General features: G+C 44.6%; 1 protein-coding gene across 1 annotated transcript in view; it reads right to left on the reverse strand.

The window, feature by feature from the left end:
• Tbx15 (T-box 15) overlaps positions 1-22,637 on the reverse strand; it is a 132,539-nt gene extending 109,902 nt beyond the window's left edge. The window contains exon 1 of the mRNA XM_004646169.3: positions 21,914-22,637. Coding sequence (XP_004646226.1) covers positions 21,914-22,118 — 205 coding nt within the window. The 5' untranslated portion in view covers positions 22,119-22,637. The remainder of the gene's footprint in view (positions 1-21,913) is intronic.
• Positions 22,638-23,088: the final 451 nt, after the last annotated feature.

The raw sequence follows: 23,088 nt of genomic DNA on the forward strand, positions 1-23,088 counted from the left end.
AGAGGAGAGGAGAGGAGAGAACTAGATGAGACGAGACGAGAAGAGAAGAAACTAGGCGAGACGAGACAAGAAGAGAAGAGAAACGAAGCAAGGCCATTGGTATGCTGCACTCTCCCTTACTCCCGTGAAGCAATAAGAATCACAGAGGTAAATGATTCACCTACCTTGTTAGCTTCCTGCTCCTAGTAGGTTTCTAACAAGTTTTCTCATATAAGCTTTTTCATTCAATATTCTCCTAGGAAAACTGACTTAGGGATTTTCCTTAACCATAATTTATGCATTGTTTTAGAATTTGACCCCTATAAAGCATTTTGAATTTTACTTTATGAAATTCTTTGAAACTAAACAGTTTTATTTTCAACTATCAAATAGGAAGATACAACGTTTAGCAAATGTGGAATACAAAAATCTGGCTTCACCAAGGGAATAGGCATTTGTCCTCTTCAAACTAATACAATTCTTTTTGTCCTGTGTAGCATTTCTATCAAGACCATCTAAAAATAAGTACTTTTATGCAATGAAAAAAGATTTTTCCCACCCTACACTTACAAGTACAGTTGGTGAAATTTCATAAATTTCAAAACGTAGACTATGGCAGTGCCCAACTATACATCTCACTGGTGAAAGCAAAACATAAATATATTGACAGAGATGACTCAGAAGATCAGAAAAGTTGGTGCTGAGAGTGTTTTGTGTTCAAAAGTAAACAGGCCATTTGTTCACATTGGTGAACGAAGAAAGAAAGGCCCAAAAGTTCTCAGCATAGAGAGTATTTGACACTCTGTGGATCTGATTAAGGCTCTCAGTGCAGGCTGCTGGTGCCACACTTCCCAGCTATGGAAATGCCTGAGATGTGGGACTTGCAATTATAGACTACAGTGAGCATCACTCCTGAGCCAGGAACAGGGGTTTCCTTTTTCACCTAGACTCCTTTCCACACAAACATGATAAGTCTTAAGTCTCCAAATTGAGTACCAGATGATGAAAATGTTTTTTTGAAAAAATGTGGAATCAGGAGGTGAATTTCTAAGTTTCTCAAGATGCAGTGGCTCTAATGCCAATCAGTACATCATTTAGGATACCCTATTACCAAGATCTGGGCTAAAGAGAAATCCTCTTACAAGTCATGATAGGCAACTGAAGCAATAACCAGATCATCTTCCTCAGGGTGTCTGTGCTAGGCAAATGTACTCTCTCCCTGTACTTGAGCAGTTCCAATGACATGCCACTCTCAAATTCTGTGGCTTAGATTCATTCTCTCTTCTCCCTTACTCAAAGACCAAATCTTTGTGAAAAAGAATCACTTAAGCTATATGATCATTATAGGGACCACAGGGCAGTAATCTTCTGGGCATAGTTTCAATGGATGTTGATCCTGACCTTCTAGACCATGAGAGCCTGGAGAGAAGATGATAGCTTAGTGCAGAAGCAACACACTGATGAAGGAATAGAACTTTCAAACTTTATAGATAATATGTTATCCTCAGAATGTGCTTTGGCATCTGCAATGCCCCACTGTCATTTGAAGATATGCAAATATGGTCTTTAATGGCATATCACTAAGTGTTAGATAGTTGTCATTGATCCCGTCCTCAGGTTGAGTTCCTGAATCACAGGTCCTTTCTAAAGGGGATTCAGAATAAGTATAATTTTGGTGTTGTAGATCCTCAAAAGTTGATAAGTCATTCAACAATTCATAGAGTTCATTGGCTATGAACATGAAGGGTCCACAATATATTTTGAAAAAGTATCTTTGTGATACAGAGTCAAAGATGCCAACAGAGAAGACATACTCAGTCATCCAACTTATTCACCAGCAAAGCACTAAAAATGTTTCCCATGCATGAAGTTCAGTTAGTTTTTTGTTTTGTTTTGTTTGGTACTGGGGATTTAACTCAGGACCTTGTGTTTGCCAGGCAGGCGCTTAAGCCACTGAGCTATCTCCCCGGCACCCCATGCTTGAAGTTCAAAGCATCAATTTTCCCTGAACTCCAGGTTCCTTGTGAAAGTTTCACTCTCAAAGGCTATTTATACTTGGCAGCATACAGAATATAACTATGGCTTTAAAACCATAGTTTTTAGTAGAATCCACAATGGCACTGGCTTATCCCCACAATCCACCACCAGTGTGTGCATAGTAGCTGAGAGCTCAAACAAGAGCAAATTTGGAGGTCTCATTCTTCTACAGCAAGTTCTAGCTACAAGTACCAGTTCAGAAGACAAGGGAAAGAACAGAGAAAGGCTCTTTTCCTCCTTGATTATATGAGTCAGACCCAGAAGAGTATTAAAGACTTAACATGTGTTATGCCTTAATGGGTGGGGCTTTTCAAAGGTGTCTGGATCTAGGGCATAATAAAGGGATTAAGGGTATAATGCTAAAATTAATGGTATGATGCTATGTGGGTTTTTTTTTTTTTTTGATGCTATGATTAAGGGTGCCCCACCCTGAATGCGAGCCTGAATGGAATATAAGGAACAAACAGACGGCTGCTGCCATCGCCCAGTGCTTCTTCACCCCTTCACTGTTCTGCTGCCTTCTGCTGATCATAAGCTGTTTTTCCTTGGCAGTGGCCTCTCCGCCTTGTCATGTGTCTCAGAGCTAGTCAACTATAATTGCAATCTCTATAAATTGAGCTAAATGAACGTTCTCACCTTTAACTTTGGGTGTCAGGTATTTTGTCTCAACAAAGAGAAAAAGTATGACAGAATTTGGTACTAGAGAAGTGGGGTCATTGCCGTGGCTGTACCTGACTGTGTGGTTCATGAGCCATTGGAATTAGCTAGCGGGAAGCGTTTGGAAAGCTTCTGAGATGATAGACAGACAGACAGCCTGGAATACTTAATGCTGTGCTTTTTTTTTTTTTTCTGTTGATTTTTTTTTTAAATTTTGTTTTTTTTTATTTGTGTTGGGGGGGCAGCTCCACCCACCAGGGGGCGGGGCTGGCTGGCATGTGGTGCTGGGGGATTGAACAGCAGTCCCTGTGCTTTGCTAAACTTGTTCTAAATAAGTGCTTTAGACCACTGAGCCATCTCACCAGCCCCAAAGCTGTGCTTGATGGGAGATTCTGCTCAGTGTTCAAAAGGCCAAAATTCTGATAGAAATGACGCCAATAAAGACCAGGCTCAGGAAGTTTCTGTTGTGAAGAAAAACAACATTAGCTGTTAGTCTCCAGGTCATGTGCATTATTCTCTGATTGAAAATTTTTATCTGAATTTTGCTCATGTCCAGAGACTTTCCTGAGATTGAGATTAAGGGCAGTGGACTAGTTATTCTTGCAGAAGAAATTTCAAGACAGTCTAAAGTTGGGCCCATGGCATGGTTACTGCTGGGGACTTTTATCCAGATTTATGTTGAGAATCAATAGCAAAAAGCTCAGCAGAATGGTATAAAATATTGTGAGTTTGGCTACAAAGGGAGCTTCAGAAAGGTTGCACACTACAAAAATGGAGGAGAGTGAACTGTTGCTGAGAAGGAACAGGACAACAGAAACAATGAGAATAAAGATTTGTACTAATAGTGCTTGGACAAGATGTCATGTCTGCACCTTGTACTATGAATAACTACTATGAAGACAACAATATGCAATGTATTAATTATTGTAACTGTCCTACTAACCTGTTTTGTAACTGTCTCATTGCTATTTGTTTCTCAATAAAATTAATTTTAAAACAAGGACAACAGAAAAAACACCTGAGGACATTATAAGAACTAGCAGGATTCCACCATTTGTAGCCTCAAATTTGCCAAGGTAAAGAGCTTTGCTTTGAGAAATGAGCCCCAGAACATAATGTTCCAGAACAGCAGTGGCCTAAGGAAGTGTTTCCACAGAACCTTCTTTGTAGTGCTCATCAATCCAGTCATTCAAACCCTACCGCCAAGAAAGAATAAAGTCTATCTACCACTTCAGCTGGTGAAAGACTTTAGCATCACCTAGGTGGTGTTGGACCTGCATGAAGAATACAAGAGTTGTGGGGTCAGGAGGGCTTCAGATTTCAGAAGATGATGTGGGATCCCAGACAGTGCCCCCTGAGGAGGCAGTGTGTGAAAAAAGTTTGTGTGAGAGAGATGGCAAAAGTGCAACAAAAAAGCTAGGAACATGGATTATCTGAGGAAAACTGCAAAGAGCAAATCTGGCCAAGGAGAGAAGCCATGGGGGCTGCAACCACCAGATATGCTCTAGGGGCCGAGCCATGCAAGCCTTTTTTAGTTCATAACTTGCCGCAGATTGCTGGGGATGCTGGACATTGAACTACAGGATATCATGTTTGCCCTGCTTTTGCAGGTAGCCAAAGCAGATGGTCTTTCTCTGTTCCCATTCTTTTCTATCCTCCTCTTTGTAGCTTTTGAAATACAAATGTCTATCTTGTGCATTGGATGTCAGAAGCATCTTTTTATTTGTCTTTTTATTTGTCCAGGGGCTTGCAGCTAAGAGTTTGCCTTAAATCTCACAAGAGATTTTAGACTTGGCTATGTCCTGCCTGCCCTGCAATGGGCTTCTGCCATGCCATCCTGTCACGGAGCCACCCCACCATGGATGGAAATTTGGATAAACTGTGAGTCAAACCGAACCTTTTACCCTTTACCTTTAGCAAGCAATGAAAAAGGTAATTAAGACAATATTCAATTTGACAAAAAACAAAAAGTACCAAAAACTCTATCAGCAACCATCATGCTTTGTTACTGCTGTTTCCAAAACACAGTCTCAAAGAGCTGCTTCATGTTCCTTGGCCTTCCAGCTTACTCCAAGATTGTCTTGTGTTTCAGAAATCCTTTTTCTGTTTTCTCTGCTGGAGGAAATTGCCTTCCCCTCAGTAAAAAGGTGAACTCTGAACTAGGCCATACTGCCAGTTCACTCACATATTCCCACTACTTGTATGAAGGAAAAGCATGAGAATTCCTATCATTTTGCTTGAACTTAACATAACTCCGCTTTCTCGAGCAAACAAATGTAATCTGTCTTTCATTTAGAGATATTTTTAAACTTCTGGTTAACACTTGGCATTTTCATATTTCCTTTCCTTTTATTTTATCCTCCTTCACTGGGCAGAAAACAGGTGGCTATGGATAAAAAGCCTGAAACAAACAGGGAAAGATAGGACAAAGATTCTTCCACAAACTAATCATATTTCTGAATGCTAATATCTTATCAGGCAAAATAGCTCCAAAACAAATTCCACACAGAAAACCTTCAGACATCTTTATCTGCAAAAATGTCTTGCTAATACTGCAATTAGATAATATTTGTTTCTCACTCAAATTTTCATGGTTGTATCTCATTATGGAGATGAGAGATAAACTGGCATGTGTAAGGACCAATTCTAAAATGTAGAAAAGGTTAAAGGTTGTACATGTGTGTATGCATTTGTAAGTGTTCAAAGATAGCCACAGAGCAGAGATGACTGAACCCAATATCTCCCTGGATATATCAGTTGCCCAGGAGTCTAAAGGCTAATGCCTATCCAAAAAGGCAAAAAAGAATATAACAGGCATCAGCTAGATATGGTGGTATAAACCTGCCATCCCAGGAATCTGTGAGGCTGAGGCAGGAAGATGACATGGGAGTGACTAAGAAGGACCCTGGGCAACATAGTGATGGGGAAGAATCTGTCTCAAAATCAATAATAATAAAGATTTTTAAAGGGGCTGAGGCTATAGCTCAGTGCAAAGGCCTTGGGCTCAATTCCAAGCCCTAAAGAAAAAGAAAGAAAGAAAGGAAGGAAGGAAGGAAGGAAGGAAGGAAGGAAGGAAGGAAGGTGTTTCTCCTGCTAATGAAAGAACAGGCCAGTTAGTAGTATGACGTTTGCAGATATTCTGTGAATACAAAGGCAGGACAGCAGGCTGGCTCAGAAATGATCTAATCAATTGCTTGGTGAAGACCTCCCTTTAAGAGGAGCCTTCTGATCACAGTGGCCAAAGGAAGACCATGCTTTTATATAACTTTGGCTATATCTAGGAGAGTTGTAGATCATCTAGCGGGGATTCCTTTATGATCACACAATCATAGAAGCCCTAGCATCATTCTGAGACAGAGAGGGCCCCAAAAAGACAAGTTGTGTACAGCAGACACCAAGTGCAGATAAAAAATCCCTGAGACTTTTCTCCACTGTGGTGATAACTAAGCTGGAGCTCTGCTGTCAGCATGTATAATTTTCTGAGTCCTTCACATGTTTGACTTTGGACATCATGTCATTAAGGCTTAGGTCAACTTGTTGTTCTATATGTTGGAATATTCCTGTCCTATTGGGTGTTTAAGGTAGGCTGTGAAAGTAGAATAAACTTTCTTTAGTGTGGGCCTTAGAAGGCCAGTGAGAGGAGAAATGGCTGCCAAAAGCAGTAGCAGAAACAAAGGCGAGGAGGCAGAGGAGCAACACATGAAGAAGGGCGGCTAAGAACAGGGCAGCAGAGCACACAAGGTGAGAGGGGTAGCTGGAGAGCATTGCTAATACTCTCCAGATAATTTGCAATAAAAACAATGAAAAGTGGGGGCTGGGGATTTAGCTCAGTGGTACAGTACCTGGCCAGCAAGTATGAGGTCCCAAGTTCAATTCCCAGAATCTACTCACCCCTCAAAGAAACCCCACAGGCAACAGGCCAAATTGACTCAACAAAATAATGAAAAGTGTAAGTTTTTGCCCTTTACCAAAAATGTGATAAGGACAAGGTGCACAAATGGTAATTGTAGGAGTCCCTTCCTGGTTTTCATCTCAGTCCAAGAAGTTAATATTTATAATCCCAAAGATACATTATTGGAATCCCACCAAGTTAATGTCACAATCTACCACTCTCAGTGTAACCCATGGTGAAAGTAAAGCCACTAAAACATATTTATAATTATTAGGGAGCCAAGGGGCCCCAAGTCCGCCATGAAGATGGATTTCTGGAACAAAGAGGCTGACCCACAGCTTCACCCAGTTTCATTCAGTGGAGGAGTGGCTTGAGGAGGAATGACTGAGAATTGTGGGAAGCAGGTGACTACTGTGAGCTGAGCTAGGTGGGTGGCCTACATTTACCTCTGCCATATGCAGAGAGGATATGCAGAGAAAGTAATCTGCATTATGCTATTGAGATAGTATCTAATGTTTTGGGGGTCTGGTGCTTCAGCCTTGATGTAGTCTTTCAAGCCTCAGGAAGTCATAGCTTCTGTCTTGAGGCTCGATCATCCCTGCTGGCAGCATGGAGCATTGGCTCTTTGTCCTGTCTCAGCCCGGCTCACATTAAAGAGCAGCAGGTGTAGGTTACCAGGGAAACACACATGCCACCTTCAAGGACTATCACCAGCACCTCAACTAGACCAATATACATTGCTTAAGGCCACTTGAAAGGATAAACAGAAGTCTTAGTCAGCTCTGTACATACCAATACAAGGAAATAGGGTCAGGCTCAGTCAAAATGGAGACAGTCACTCTTCTTTCAAGGAGAGCTGCTCAAGTGGTCCTTCACAGGTAATATCAAGTGCTCTTTTTTTTTTTAAATTATTTATTTATGTGTGTGTGTGTGTGTGTGTGTGTGTGGCCAGCTCAGCCCACCAGGGGGCGGAGCTGGCTGGCATGTGGTGCTGGGGAATTGAACCATGGTCCCTGTGCTTTGCTAAGCTTGTTCTAAGTAGGTGCTTTAGACCACTGAGCCATCTCACCAGCCCCTCAAGCACTTTTATGTATTGAGCACTTGTGTGCATCAAGCCCTGGGCCACACCCATCATATTTACCACACGGCAGCCCTGCAGCAGGTATTGCTAACCTCGTCTTCCATGCACACACCTGTGCCACAGAGGGGTTCAGTCGTTGCCAAAGGCTGCACAGCCAGCACGAGGTTTGCATATAGGTCTTCTTGACCATCAGGCCTACACTGCTCTACCATGCAGTGTTGACTCTGTGCCCTCCATCTCCTTGGATTTTCGCACTAGTCAGCCTCTTCTGTATCTAAGATATGAAGGACTGTGTGCCCTTGAGAACATTACGTACTCATCTCTGGACAAACACCATCAAATACGCTACAGGGCTAACACGAGCTGTCAAGAAGATGAACAAAATGCTCAAAGTTCACCAACAAATTCTGGATAAAACCCCTTCTATGTTCTATACCTATGTGCACACCCAGAAGCCATGCTCATAACAAAGCAGATCTTTTCACTCTCGGTGCTTACGAGCAATAAACCACACAGCTGTGGAGTCCTAACGACTTGGGCAGGAAAACAGACAGTCAAAAATAAGAAAAATGTAGTCAAGTCCCAAGGAAAAAATGTTAACATCCGGAACCAATTCACCCACGCAGGCTGGAGAATGGTTACACCCAGTTCTCCATAGCACCTCTCACTAGTTCCTGCCATCCACTGCGCACACATGCACACACACACACACACACACACACACACACACACACACTGAAGTTCAGTTTACTATTTGCTCATCCATACTTCAGTTCGATTGGCCCAAGTCTGTAGGAAAATTCCTGCAGTATACCTACCACCCAGTCAGAATATCACAGGGACGCCTTAAATCTACATGATGTCACAGCCTAATCTGTGTCATGAACAGTTGCACCAGATTGTATCTAGTGTTCCCAGGACAGATGGTGGTCATGCACCTAGGACTCTGAATGCTGGAGGAAAAAAGGAAATTTCCAAAGTCTGGATGGCTGCATACCTTGCAGAAAGTACACATCTAATTGAACAAATCTCATGGACGAGAGCCAGTAGATCACCCAAGATGTAGCACTTATCTTATCCTCCACCACAGTCTATATTTCAAGAGTTTGGGCACTAGGAAAGGGAACAGGCCCAAAGATTCATATGCTCATGTTGCTGCAGGACCATGCCAAGTCACAGAAACCTACTAGCTGCACAAAGTAGGGCTGAGAGGAGGAGGAGAAACAAAGATTAAAAAAAGTTGGACTTGACATTTTTCTTGTTAGTTTATTAAATCCACTTTTCTGTCATTGAGAATAACAGACAGAAATTTAACAGATACACAATTAATCCACAAAGAAACCTATTAATGTAAAAACCCACAAAAGGAAAACTGGGGGGCTAGGGGAAGTAGAATTTCTCCAAATCCCTTTTGGCGACATCAGACTTCCTAAAAGTGGAAGGTTGCTTGGAGTGGGAGGAGAAGTGACGGAAGGACAGTGAACAGGTGGACTAGGAAAGAAAAAAGAAAGAAAAGAAAAACTCCTGAAACCTGCTGCTAAGTTTCAGTTTTCTAGAACTTACTGCTCACACGCCACGTACAGTGAAACAGAAGAAATGTAGCAGACCCCAAAAGTCTACCAGGATGAGAAATCTCTGCAAAGAACTGATCCCATACTGAAGGCTGCTCTAAATAGAGCTGTTACAAAATAAATGAATCAGAGCAGTTACTCAGAGGTTAAAGTTAAAGCTGTGACTGTAAGAGCTGGTATACTTGCCATAGGTACTCAAGGCAGTTTCCTAATCCTTGGGCATTAAAAAGAAGCCACTGTGGAAATCGGAATCTCTTCCTTTGTAAATTCAATCCATGGCAAAAGGATTTCAGCTGTGATTGCTAAGTTTGAAAAAAAAAAAAAAATCAACAGTACTTAGAAACGCACGAATTGCCAGTCACTGCAACTGATATGTTTCTAAGCTGTTCCATTTTGAACCAATTACCAGTGAGATTCCATCCATCCCGTTGTGAATGGAGAAAGGAATGAGTAAAACAGAACGGTTAAAGTTCCCCTGAATTTCACTGCACAAGGGGATTTAAGATGGGGAGGGTTTAGATCAAATTCGGTCTGTGGCCATTACACTTCAGACCCTGGGATTTCTGTGCACTAAAGCCAAAGAACAGCAGGTCATATTAGGAAGTCCCATCCCAAGATTGTGGTTTAGAAACTCAAGCTTACGCTGCTGTCACATAATGTCATCTCCCAGCAGAAGTGAAGAAGTCACTTTAGGACTACAGGGACTAATAATAACAGGCAAAAAAGGATAGAGACCTAGAAACTACAAATAAGTTCTCTCATTTATGATTGAACAACTCTTGCTTTGGGGGTAGCAGAGACAGCAAGGCTCAATCCTCAGCCACTAAATATCCTCCCTTGATCACTTAAGATCAGAGGACAATTTAGGGCAGGCAGGCCATCTAGCCTACTGGCTAAGGATATGGACACTGGAGCCATGTAGCTCTTTAACTTCTGGATAGTGCACTGAAGCTGTGTGACTGCAGGTGAGTTACTAAATTTGTTGATCTTCAACTTGGTGATCTGGAAAATAGGGAAACAATTACTTCCCTCCTGGGACTATGGGGTAGAAACAATGAAAGAATGTGAATGAAATCATCAGCACAGTGCTGCTAGAGGGTGCCCACGAGCCTTGAAAGTTGCTGTTGGTTAGAGGTGTGAGCACCTTGAGTGGAGAGATTGACTGTAAGACTCCATCTGTTTCGGAGTGGGACAGAGTCTGTCTTGAAAATCAAAGTCTGGATTCTAGGCAGAAAGAGCATCTACCTTCCGTAAAGGCCCAGAACCTGAGGGCTGTAATTGTTTCCTCATTTTACAGATCAGCAAATTGAAGATTCACAAATTTGGTAACTCACCTAACACTGCACTGAGGGTAGATGCCTCTTGAAGGAGACAAAGAGGGACCTCTTCTCCAGTCCTCTCTCCCAAGAAACAGGTCTTCTTCCTCTGCTGCCAGGAAACAATATAAACCAAGTCTAGAGTATCATTATATTCTTTAAATGGTAAATGACCAAATGCAGGCTTCTGTTTTCTGAAAGGAAAATACTAATTGGGCAAAACAAGCCAGTCAGATTTGAGTTCCAACCAGTGTCTCCTACCACTTTCATTCAGTTACAGGACTTTCTTTAGTTTAGCCCCTCTGTGCTACCCCTACACACCTATTTATCTCTCTCAACTTAACTCAGTCAAGCAACATTCAAAAATTTTTATTGCAGCCTCAACTAACTGCTGTAGCTGGCTTAGTTGTCCAAAATCCTGAAGGTCTATCAAAATACAGCTTTACAAAGAGTAAATCTACTTCAGATTGGAGAAAGCCTGATATTTGACGATTTCTGGATTCCATGCAGAAACACCAGTTACTAACCACAGAGATGCATCCTTGTACTATTCCACTTCCCCATATTTAGGAACATGCCTTCAGAGCCAGGTTCTGGGGACACTCATAGAGCTGAACCCAGCCTTCTGCCCACCGTACCTTCTCCTAGTGCCAGCCCCAATCTCCACCTTGGATTGCACCCTTGCCATCATGCCTGCATGCAGCTGTTCACTCAGGTTCTGGCTTTTTTCCTCAGTGAAACTTTGAATAATAACAACAGGTCTCAGCTCTGTTTTACTTTATCAGCCACCCATACTCAGATTCTGTAACTTTTAACTGTAGACTGTAAACAACTGAGGATCCCCTCTATATTCCTAAACATTCCAATCAAAGCAGAAGTATGCCAAAAGAGATAGTGGCTGCTCACAGATTATAATTGGTGACAATTTTTTTACTCAAACTTGTTCCTAAGGTATGTAACCACTAACAGTTCAGTTGCTATAAATAATAGGCAATGTCCTAAGTACTCCTTTCTTCCTATATATTCATCATTTGAGTTATATTCACATTAACTCTTCAATGAACACACTTATTATTCCAACTCACAGATTAAAAAAAAACTGGGGTTAAAGAAGAGTAACTAGCCACATGTGTTAGTGCACCTCTGTAATCTTAGCACTTGGGAGGCTGAGGTAGAAGGATCAATGTGAGCTCAAAGACCAGCCTGGGGCTACAAAGTGAGCTAAAGGCCAGCTTGAACTGCATAGCAAGACCTTGTCTCAAAAAGACGAAGGCGAAGGTGAAGGTGAAGGCGAAGGTGAACGAAGAAGAAGAGGAAGAAGAAGAAGAAGACGAAGACGAAGACGAAGACGAAGACGAAGACGAAGACGAAGAAGAAGAAGAAGAAGAAGAAGAAGAAGAAGAAGAAGAAGAAGAAGAAGAAGAAGACAATGGTGACGATGACGACGACTAATTATTTTGCCCATTCATACAACTACCAAGTGTTAGAATTAAAGCTTAGGTACAAGTACTTTAACACTAAGAATCTAAGTGTTTGGACATTACCCTGTATAGCTGATGTGTTTACTGCACCAAATAGAAATGTTAGTACAAGTATCTCACTGGACTGCTTCGATATACACCACTGCTGTATATTAGCTGAAATTCATGCACATGTGTTACTTATATCCATATGCACATATGTATGTTTAGGACAATGAGTGTCGCATAGTACATGTTCAATAAATGCTGCTTTCTGTTATTACTGTTCATATTTTACTATCATTATCATTATATTATTACTGTTGATAAATGCTTTCTATGGGCCAGCCCCTGTGGTAAGTTCTGAAGAAACAAAAGCAATGAAGATGAGATTCCTGCCCAGAGGTGTTTTATCAAATAGGAGTAAAGGACAAATACTACATTCATGGACTCCATGATTACAGAAATCTGAACAGCGACTGAACAAAAGAGAGACATCAAATGAGACTGAAAGCAGTCACTAAAGCTTGAACCCAGCTGCAGAACTCTGAAAAAAATAACATCTCACAAGATGGAAACAAGCAAAATCTGCCTAGGTGTACACTGGGCCCAGTTTTGCATCTGACCCTGCCTCGGGTTCAGCTGCTATGAATAGAGGTCTTGAATGCTAAGCTGTCTTCTGACCTCGCTTGTTGACAAGCGTTTTGCCTGTTACTAAGTCATCCTTTTAGCATTCTCACTTTCCTGCCAGATCAAGATCTCGGCTTAGCAGACTAGACATGAAAAATAGTTACTAGCACTTTCCATCAGGCTCAAATAGTAAGGGGGAAGCAGTTAAGGGTTGTTTTGTTTTGTTTTGTTTTTTCTTTTTTACAGATTAATTCACCAATGACAAAGTTGCTTTTCTCAAACTTTTTTTTTTCAAATCTACATTTTTTTCTGGGAATTGCTTAGCAAATGTTCTAAACATCAAAATTTACATTCACTTTCACTTCGTTAATGTTATAAATCCCCTTTCAGCATCATTTACACAGGCAACAATAGGTCATATCAAATACAAAGGACTGGAAATCACTTATTTGGGACTTCTGAACATATGATATTAATATAAATCTTTTTCAAGAGTTTTAGGGAAGCTCTTAATTTTAGGTCAGAAAGATCATTTTGGGCTTTGTGTTGCTATTACTGCTACTTTCCACAATTTCAGTAAAATCCCTCCTTTCAGCTAAGTAAAGGATGGTCGTGGGATGGCCAAGGTACATTAGGAGAAAATGTTATTATTTCACAAAGAAAACGTAACAGGATTACAAGATTTTAGAGCTAGAGGGGCCTCAGGTTTCATCCGAGCCCAGCTCTCTCATCTCATAAACCAGGAACTGAGGCCTCATCTGTGGCTATGAAACAACTTTAAAACACTGTCTTTCAACATTAATATGTCTATCTCTATATCCCTGTTTCCAAAAGTAGTGGTAAAAATAGCTCTGGACACGAGGTCTACTAATTAAAAGTAATCCAGCCCTCTTCTTACTGTAATACATAGATATAAAATAAAATATGAGGGTCTGTGTTGAAAGCTTTTAAGTAGAGTGGAGACCCATAAGACACTGCAGTAAGCAGCTAAGGTTTCTAAAAGGTTTTTCTATTCAGATTTCTATTCTTCTGCATGCTCGTTTATACTTTCAATTTTCTACCTAAACTCCTTTTCAAAACATTTCATATAGCCCCTTTTGGACTTCATTGCTGAAGGAAGTGGCTCACAATCACTTATTAATACAGTCACTTGCCCCATTCCACTGGAAACATCAGTATTTATTTTTTAGTATTAAAAATGGAAGCTGAAACCCACCCAAGTCACTTAAGCCCAGGAATCTAGTCCTGGGCCCTGTGGTCTGTAGAGGTTGAAGCTTTGGAGCCAGTAGTGCTCCGGGCCGGACTTCCCTTTGCCGGCAGGGCTGAGCTCCAGGGACGCCTTTCCTGAAGGCTTAGTGAATTTAGGCATTTCAGTGACTAGTAATGACTTCATCTACTTGGTTAAAATGGGTGGTTTCCTTTTTAGGGGAATAATTATTTTATTGTTTGGTAATCCCAAGGAACAGTGTGAAAGATCATTGTTTGCTATCCCTCTCTTTCTTGAGCAATGCTGGTTCCCGACTAGAGCATCTCTAGCATTATGGACTACAGTCCTTGGGCACACAGGGACCCTCTAAGGCCCCAACGGACAGGATGAAATTCTTTTGTAACCGGCAGGCTATAGTACATACTGACCCTAGATTTACCCATTTGGAAATGGTTATGGATTAAAAGTTGTGCAGGCCCAGGGATTCTTGGTTTCTAATTGCTAATGTTTGAAGTCAGTTTGATTCCTCGGAAATTTGTTCAGCTTGATGAAAGCAAAACTCAAACTCCCCTCAGGGCGCGAGGTGTAGGATCCTTGGGTTCCGTTTGTTTTTCTGATTTGTTGGTTTTGGGGGGTCTGATTATTTTGGGGGGAATGATTTTTACCAAGGCTTTCCTGGTTACCCCAGAATCCCCGCATTGCTCCAGGATGTAATTAGAACTAAGAAGGGCGCCGAAGGTCCCTCAGGATTCCGGGCTCCCTGGTTTCAAAGGCTCTGCCGAAACCGCGGAGTAAGGCCCGGCAGACTCTCTGGCCAGGAGCGCAGCGCCAGCGCGCGCCCCAGCAGCCCAGCGGCCGGCTGCCCCCCGCCAGCGATGCATTCAGACAGCCCAGCCCCTCCGCCTCGCAGAGACCACACGGCCTAGCTCTGATTCGACTTGAGAAAGTCATCAAAAATGCCCCGTTTTTCCAGGGAAAGGCTCGCAGGAAGGGATGTAATCTCAGTTCCTTCCGCGGTGAAGTCATTCCAAAAAGAAAATCGGGGTCGGAGGAGCGGACTTTGCAGTGTGTGTTGAGGTTGAGAAGCGAGTAGTGGGGACGGGAAGACAAGGGGGTTAACTATTTTCAGAGCCATCTGAAGCTTTATCCTTGAGTTCCGATATGGATATGTGGAGATGGAATTAATCGGTTCACCTAGTTGAAGAGGAAGAGTCAAAACCCCAAGGCTGCGGCTAGGCCCAGTATACGATAAGGACTTCTAATGATCCCTTTCAGAGAGAACTTGCTGCGCTATGCGGTGCATCTTTTGTTTGTTTGTTTTACTTTCTAATCCTATTAAAGGTATGGCTGGTTTCTGCAAGCAGCTTATTTAAGCCTCAGCAATTATACTATTAAGCAAATAAATAAATTGGAGGAAAATTCTACATATATATTCCTTAGGTCCTTAATTTCCCTACATGTAAATATTTCTTTCGTTGTTTCTATAAAAACGATTATTACCCAGATTTCATTTAGTTATTCCGTGTACTTTGCATATGGGGAAACATAAAATTACAGTCAGAATTAAAAGCAACATTCTGTTCATCCGAAATAAAAAGGGCATTATTCACAAAAATAAATGTTTAATTTAGTTCGAAATTTTCCTTTGTGCCCATTTTTTAAAACTTGTGTCTATGCAATCTCATTTTCTGGTGTTTTCTCTTAGACTTGGGTCAAAATCACCAGTTAATCTGAGATTTAAATGAGAACAATCTCCAGGCTGGGGAGATAGCGCAGAAGAATAAGCGCTTGAGTGCAAGGATCTCAGTTCAATCCCTGGCTCTGCCCAAAAAAAGAAAAGAAAAGAAAGAAAGAAATGAGAACAGTATCAAATCTGGAACTCTCTATGACTATCCAGTGCTACACAAAACTTTTGGCCTCCTAAATTTTATGTAGCCTTAGTTTGCTAAACTGGCCTACAAATTTATGTGTGCACGTGCGCACGGGCGCACACACACAGAGACACTCGCACAAGCAGACACACACAGAGACATGCCAGCCTCTAGATCTTAAATATTGATATTCCACTCAGAACTAGTGTTTTGATGTTGAATATAGCACTCTGGTATTTTCACATCCATAAATCTATGCATTTTCCATACCTGAATCCATGGGAAACATGTATAAGCACATGCATTTACGTATAGACTTTTTAATGTGCTTCTCTATAAGGACAAAACTAGACACTGGCTAGTTTTTTAAAAGTACAGAAAAGAAAATAGTGATCCCAAAACCTGTTTACATTTCTGGTATCAAAGCCCATCACCACTTGCGGTTAATAAAATATTCCACCCCAAAGTGAAGCCATTAATGGCTCTGAATAAACGTTGATTAGTCCTCGCCAGTTGCTTAAAACCCCCCACCTCTTCTCATTTCTCAGCGGGTTCTCCCTACCATGGCTCATTTTCCACCTGGACACTTACAGCAACGATCTCACTTAAATTAACTAATGATTATACTTCCCCCAAAGAAGTGTAAACAGACCTTGATTTATAAATTTGCTAATTGCTGTTCCCAGCACAGACCCCTGAGTATCTCAGTCATGCACATATAAAATTGGAGGCTTACTAAAAACCATGCAAAACAAAAATAAACCACATTGAAGAGGAAAAAAAGAAGGGGGATCCACATTCCACCCATCCTCTCCTGTTCCTTTTTGTGAAAAATATTCCAATGATAAAAATTTAAACCTCAGATGGGAAAACTGTTTAAATATTGAACTATTAAACTGTTGACCCTTGTGAGACTAAATAGCAATTTCTAACTGTACTACCAGAAAGACCATCTACTGGATCTCTGCATCTCCATAAAGGAGAAAAGAAAGTGACATGCAAATCTGCCCCATATCCCCGTGGAATTTACACAGGTCAGCCTTGCTTTTTTGTTTGTTTGTTTGTTTTTGTTTTAATCTGTGAAGGAATTCACTCACAGATTTAACTAGTGATTTGTTTTTCACCCCAGCATAAGAAAGTTTTTCCAGAGTCCATAAGCAGTACCTCAAAAGAATTCTCTCATTTTATGAATGTGGTAATTTTGCCAATAGAAAGCTTGTAATATATCTGGAATACCGTACCCCTTAATAACACCAATGAATGCCGTAGAAGAGCCCTGGGTGAACACAAGGTTTCAGTTTCCTGAGCCAAAACATATTTGTCTTTCTCTTCTTGTTGCTCAATATGAAGGATTAATGATGAGTTACTTGCTCCCATTAGATTCGTGTCCACACAGGCAAAAGACATTATACAGATAAATGAGAAACACAAACCACCAATATGCAGTATTTTTAGTTTTGACCCACAGTTTAGGCACTTAATGATATTCTTCACTTGCTCCTCATATGCTTTATGTAGTAAAAACGTGTTCAGCCAACTTTTTCATAATCACAAAATACACCATTTGAAATAATTGGCATAGGGATGTGGAGGTGCCAAGAAAAACGACAGCAGATATGTGTCGATCTAATTTCAGTGCCGGCTCCACTTTAAGAAATTTAATTCTTCCTTCCTCTCTGCATAAGCATCTCCTCGTGAACTTTTCTGAGAATTTCATCTATAAAATTAGTCAACGTGAAGTGGCCAGCTGGAAACCCAAGTATAGTGTCCAACAAGAAATAGTTTGGAGGGGTGTGAAAGACCCGAATTCAGTACTGCAACACCATGAGGCTGTGCTGCCCCGGAAAGCCTTAGCTGCCCACTACGTTGGTAATCTGGGGTGGGGGTGGGTCCTCCCAGATACCGAAGCGAGTGGGAGTCTTCCTGAACTTGGTGGCAATGGAGGAAGAGACGGCTCACTTCCCGCGTCTGTTTGCCACCTCTAAGCCTATCCCGCGGGCTTCTGAAGCACAGGAACTGGATGGGAGCGGGGAAGAAGGGGTACATTCTAAGAAATCACGGCTGTCCCTCCGGACAAGCGCCCAAACCCTGAGCATCTAAGTCTTCCCTGTCCTCTTGTGCCCTTTGTCGGAGATGCAGCCCTAAGAATTACTCCCCTTTTCCTTCTGACTGCCGTTGTGCCAACGCTCAGGGGCCCGAGTCTCCACAGGGAGTCCCCGTGACCTTCGGGGGAGCCTCCGTGGTGCGCTCCTACGCGAGCGCCCTCGGGGCATCGGCCGCAGCCACTTAAAAAGGCTTGGAATCCTCGCCCGTTCTCACCCGGTGACGAAGTCCGTCCTAACCTCCGCCCTATTCTCTGTCAAACAAGACAGCTTCTGACCCTTGAGGAGGAAACCTTGCTGCCGTCCAGCGGGTCGCACGCTCGGCCGCCCTGGAGCTGGGGCGCCGCAGCAAGTAGTCTTCCCCGCCCAGGCCTCTACCCGCGCGAGCCCGGGACTTAGTACTTCCCTCTTCGTCCCTGCTGCTGGAGCAGGCTGGCGGGCAATGAGGCTTTCACTGGCCCTAGCTCGCGCTCTCTCTCTCTCTCTCTCTCTCTCTCTCTCTCTCTCTCTCTCTCGGCTTCCAACTCTTTGTTACTTTAGCGTCAGTAACAAGTCAGTTCCTCCGTTTCATCCCACTTCGCCATTGGAAGTGGATGTATAAAGAGGTAAAGTCAGGATTAAAACTTCAGTTTTTCTAAGAGCAAACAAGCAATAAACTAAAGTATTAATTCGTGTGACCAGTTGATCTTCGTAATTGAGAAGAAGAAAGTGCACCGGCGCATCCGCCGCTCCGCCTTGGGCTCGTCCCCGGCCCTTTCGCTTAGGGTGGGGGCGGCAGGGTGCGGCCCAGAATGCGGGTGCGGTGTGAGCCGGGCCTCCGGCCGCACGTCGTCGAGCGCTGGTCTGAGCGCGCCCACCCGCGTGCGCTGCCACAGCCCCACGCCTCCAGAGCACCGTGGCAACAAGGCCCAGTCCTTCAGGCTCTGAAGGGGAAAACCCTCCGCAGAAGGTTTGAATTATTTCGCTCTGCAGGAGACCGGGTCTCGGCTGCACTCTGCTCAGGATTCGGGCGGGAAATGCCCAAGCCAGAGCTGGAGGGGCCGGAGGAACTGGGGTCCCAGCGCAAATGGCGCCGCCGCGCGCTCAAAATACACTTCCGAGGCCTCAGCCGTGGCAGCTGTTCCGGCCTATCCCGGCTAGAAAGTTTCCTGTTTGTTGCCGCTTAAGGAGAGGCAGGGGCGAGCAGGCTAGTCACCCAGGTTCCTTGGAAAGCGGCCTGGAGACTCTCTCCAGCCTGTGGTGGCCGATTCCTAGCGGTTTCTCCAAAAGAGAGCGCTTGTGGACGAGACAGGACAGTGACAGTACCACGCGAGTCCTCTCCAAATCTCGGCAGGCCTTGTGTTTTTTTTTTTCGGGGCCTCCAGACTCAGTGGAAATTTTTGAAATACATACTGTGACCTCTGATGGGTGAGTGCCCACAACGCGCAGGCCGGGCTGGTCCCCCGCTGCTGCAGGTTGGTGCCCCAGTTGTGGGCGCTCAAGTGCCAGCTAATGCCAGCTCTGCCCGGATGCAAAAGGAAAAGCAGGCTGTGAAAAAGCAAAAGGCTGCATCTTTGTATTAATGTTAAACCTTAAAATCTGAGCCTTAGGTTGTATGAGGATCCCTGGATTTTTAGATTGAGTGTAGCAGACAGGAAGTGGCCAGTGCCAGTCAGTAAAAGGTGACTATCAGGGTGATAAATACAGCTGCTTTACCTACTTTACACAAGTGGGCAGCTAAGGCTTTCCTAGCTGTGCTGGGGCGGGGGGTGGAGTTCATTGCCCTAGACAAATTTTCCTTGTGTGTTTTGCTTTGTTTTGTTTCTTCCCTTGTCCCTCCCTTGTTGTGGGCCTAAGGCGGGTGAGCCACAAAGCAACCTTAACCCAGAGAAGACAGATTGAGCAGAATTGTGAGGCCCAGCCCAGGGGGAGACACTGCCCTAGGCCAAATGGGTCTCCTGAAGTACTCCTCCCATACACACGTCTTTAATGAATGTGGCCCTACCTCTTCATTAGGATGATACATACTCCAAGAGAAAGTAAAAGCCTAAAAAGGACCCCACTCCTCCTCACAAATCCTGCTCCAGCCAGGGACCACCAGCCTGCAGCTTCACCTCCTCTACTCTGTGTCCGCAGACCACGGAGCCTTTTTCCGAAAGCTCTTTTCTTGTCCTACTTCCCGATGGTAAGAAAGCCTCAGCCACTGCCAGGGCTCTGTCAGGACCCAACCTAGACAGCCTGTAACCCTGTTCTGTAGAAAGCCTTCCAGTGCTTTGGTTGCTTCTTCTCCCAGAACTGCCCACAAATATATTTTGTTTTGTCCATTCCAAAGGGCTTTTTAAAGTAATGATAAAAAAAAAAATGACCAAATGGTTTCTGTTACATACAGTGAGTTCTGTTAGTTTCCATCCCACAGGAACTAGGGAACAGAATTTTTGGAGACCACTTCCCCGTGTTCATATCCCTGGAAAGGTCCGTCTCTGCCCTGATACTCTCTTGCTTTTCTCTCCACACTTCCGGGCCAGAATAACGGCAGAAAAAGAAAAATGAGCTGACTCAGTGTTTTCAATTAACTTTTTGAGCATGGGACCCCAGAGAGGGTCCCAGCAATCTGGAGCCTCCCAAAAGAAAAGTTCTACAGGACAGAGCGCCTGCCAAGCGCAGCTAAGTAATTTCTGTTTTTCACTACTGTCCAGAAACTAAGATAAAAAGAACCTCCTAAGTCACAAGGCCTGTCATAAGGCCTACAGGCACTTCTATTATCTGAAGAGAGACCCTAGTGAGACGTTTAACAAAAGGTAAAACAGGTGAGGAAACAGAGTGAGCCGATGGAGGAAACGCATCAGCCGCGCATTTTTTCCTGGGTCGCTCGCGAGGGGATCCGCGTGGACCTGTACCCACATCCAAACACAGAAAAAGACCTGGACAGGCAAAATAAATCTCCTCTTAATTTTCTTTTCATCGACTAATAAAAATAATTCCCCAGCACTAAACTCAAATTCCGTAACGGGCCACGAGAACACGGAGAATTCATAAAACCCTTCTGTGCAGGTCACTTGCTAATCGCGTTATTATTAGTTATTATTAGCCTCGGGAGCGTGGAAATTGAACTGTCACTGCCTAAAGAGAAAATGTAAGCGACAGCTGTCCCTCCACGGCTTTGGCCAAGTTTCCAGCTGGGATCCCCGAGCTCCTAAGCTGTGGCGCTCCCACCCGTCCGCTGCCTCCACCTCCGGCTTTTGCCAGTGCTTGGCCCCGTTCTTGTCCGTGACCCTGGCTGGTCAGCAGGAACACCTCCAGTGTGGTTTCAAAAGTCAGAGCTGGAAAATTTCTAAAGCTCTTAAACCAAGCTTCGAGAGCAAGCGCTGTGCTCCCTGTGCGTGCCGCACCAGGTTCTTCTGACAACAGCTGTCCCCCCTGGGCTGTTTTTGCACAGTTGAAATCCTGGCGCTTAACACAAACCTTACCCTACCCCACCCGAGGTTCTGTTAAAACACAGACAACGACATTTGCCCTACGTTCTAAGTGCTCTGCGCACATTACACGCACAGAATACACATGGATCAGGACAGAAATAAGCGACCCCATTTCCCTACCCTGAATACACGACAGTGACCTAGAGTACGGGCAACAGGTCTTACATAGGTTCTTGTTCCAACCAGGTAGAAATAGAATTACACTCCATCATCCAAGAATTAGCTGGGAGAAGACAGCCGAGACTGAAGGATAAAGGGGACAAACCGGACTTTTCTCTAGACTCAGTAGGGGTTCCGAGAACGCTAGCTCTCAGACGCAAGTGCCAGCTTTCTCGCGGTTGCTCTCGGACGCGAGCCCGGGGCCTGCAGCCCTTCAGCTACCGGCACACCAACGCTGCGCTCTGCTCCGGGGAGAAAAGGAGGTGCGAGCGAGTAGGCCTCCTCCCCTGAGGTTGGCGAAGAAAGTGCGAGGCTCTAGGCAGATCCCCAAATTGGTTCCGGCGAATTTAGGGAATCTCTAGGCAGTTGTGCCAAGAAAAAGAAACCCGCATCGGAGTAAGGAAGAGAATCCGCGGCTGGGCCTTGCTCCTCGCCCGCGGACGCCCTTTGGCTCCCGGCTCCGTCCGCCTCCCGCAGCCTGGGCCGAGGCACTCACCCGGGTGGGGCTCCAGGCCGTGCGCCGCCGCGTCCTCAGCGTCTCCGAGTGGGCCTGCAGGGCTCAGCGCCTCCATGGACAGGTCCAGCCCCTTCTCCTCCCAGTCTCGCAGTTTTCGCTTTTTATTTGAGCCGATCAAGGCTTCAACGGAGAAGGCATGTGCTCGGGAGCTCAGGGCGACTGCAGATCTTCTCCTTTCACTCATTTTAGCCGCCCGCACCCTGGCCCCCGCTTGCCCCCGCTACCGAGGGAGCAGCCTGCGCCCTCACGCTCCCAGAGCCCGCCGGGCCCGGCCAGGGAGAGGCGGCGGCTCCGCGGGCGCTCTGCACCCTCCCCTTGCGTCCTCCCCGCCCTGCGCGGCGAGAGCCGCCGGCGCCCCCAGCCGCCCCAGCCTCTAGGAACTAGCGCCCGGAGCACCGCCCGCCCGCTGCATGGGCGCCGGAGTCCTGCTTCCCACCCACCCGGGACGGCGCTCACAGGCTGCGCCGACCGTGCTTCATTCTCTCTCTCTCTCTCTCTCTCTCTCTCTCTCTCTCTCTCTCTCTCTCTCTCTCTCCCTTTCGCGCCCTCCCTCCTCCCTCTCCTTTCCTATCCTCCCTCTCCTTCTTGCCCTCTCAGTCTTTCCCGTTCTTGCTCTGATCCAAACTTCTGGGAAACGTTTTTTTCCCCTGAATTCCTCCCTTCCCAAGGAACCGGGGGCAGGCTGTGCGCTCCTGTCCGTGGGGTGAGGGAGAGGGAGGGGGGAGGAAGAAAAAGACTGAGGGGGGAAAAAGCCAGCCCCCAACCAATGGCAAAAAGGGAACAGGAGAAACCCTGAGAACGCGGGCCAATGAGGAGAAGGGAGAGACTGAGGCTCGGCCAGGGCTACTGCCGGAGTCCCCGGGAAGCCCCGGTGCCGACTTTAACCCCTAGTTTCCCGGTCCCCCAAAGGTTACTGGAGGGGTAAGAAAGATCTCCCGGCCAAGATCTAATCTGCTTTGTTACAAACGTCAACAAATCCTAAATCCATATGTTTTCCACCCAAATACGGTGGGTATCATAAATACTGCGAGGCCATAGTCATGTTTAATTGCAGGTCTGGAATTTTTTGGGCGCTGATAAAATGTTAATCCCCCCCCCAAATCCAGAACCGATTCTGATAACCTTGTGCCTGTCCTAGGTGGTTTTTAGACTTG

This window comes from Octodon degus, unplaced genomic scaffold (genome assembly GCF_000260255.1).
Source record: "Octodon degus isolate 3935 unplaced genomic scaffold, OctDeg1.0 scaffold00257, whole genome shotgun sequence".
NCBI classification, from domain to species: domain Eukaryota; kingdom Metazoa; phylum Chordata; class Mammalia; order Rodentia; family Octodontidae; genus Octodon; species Octodon degus.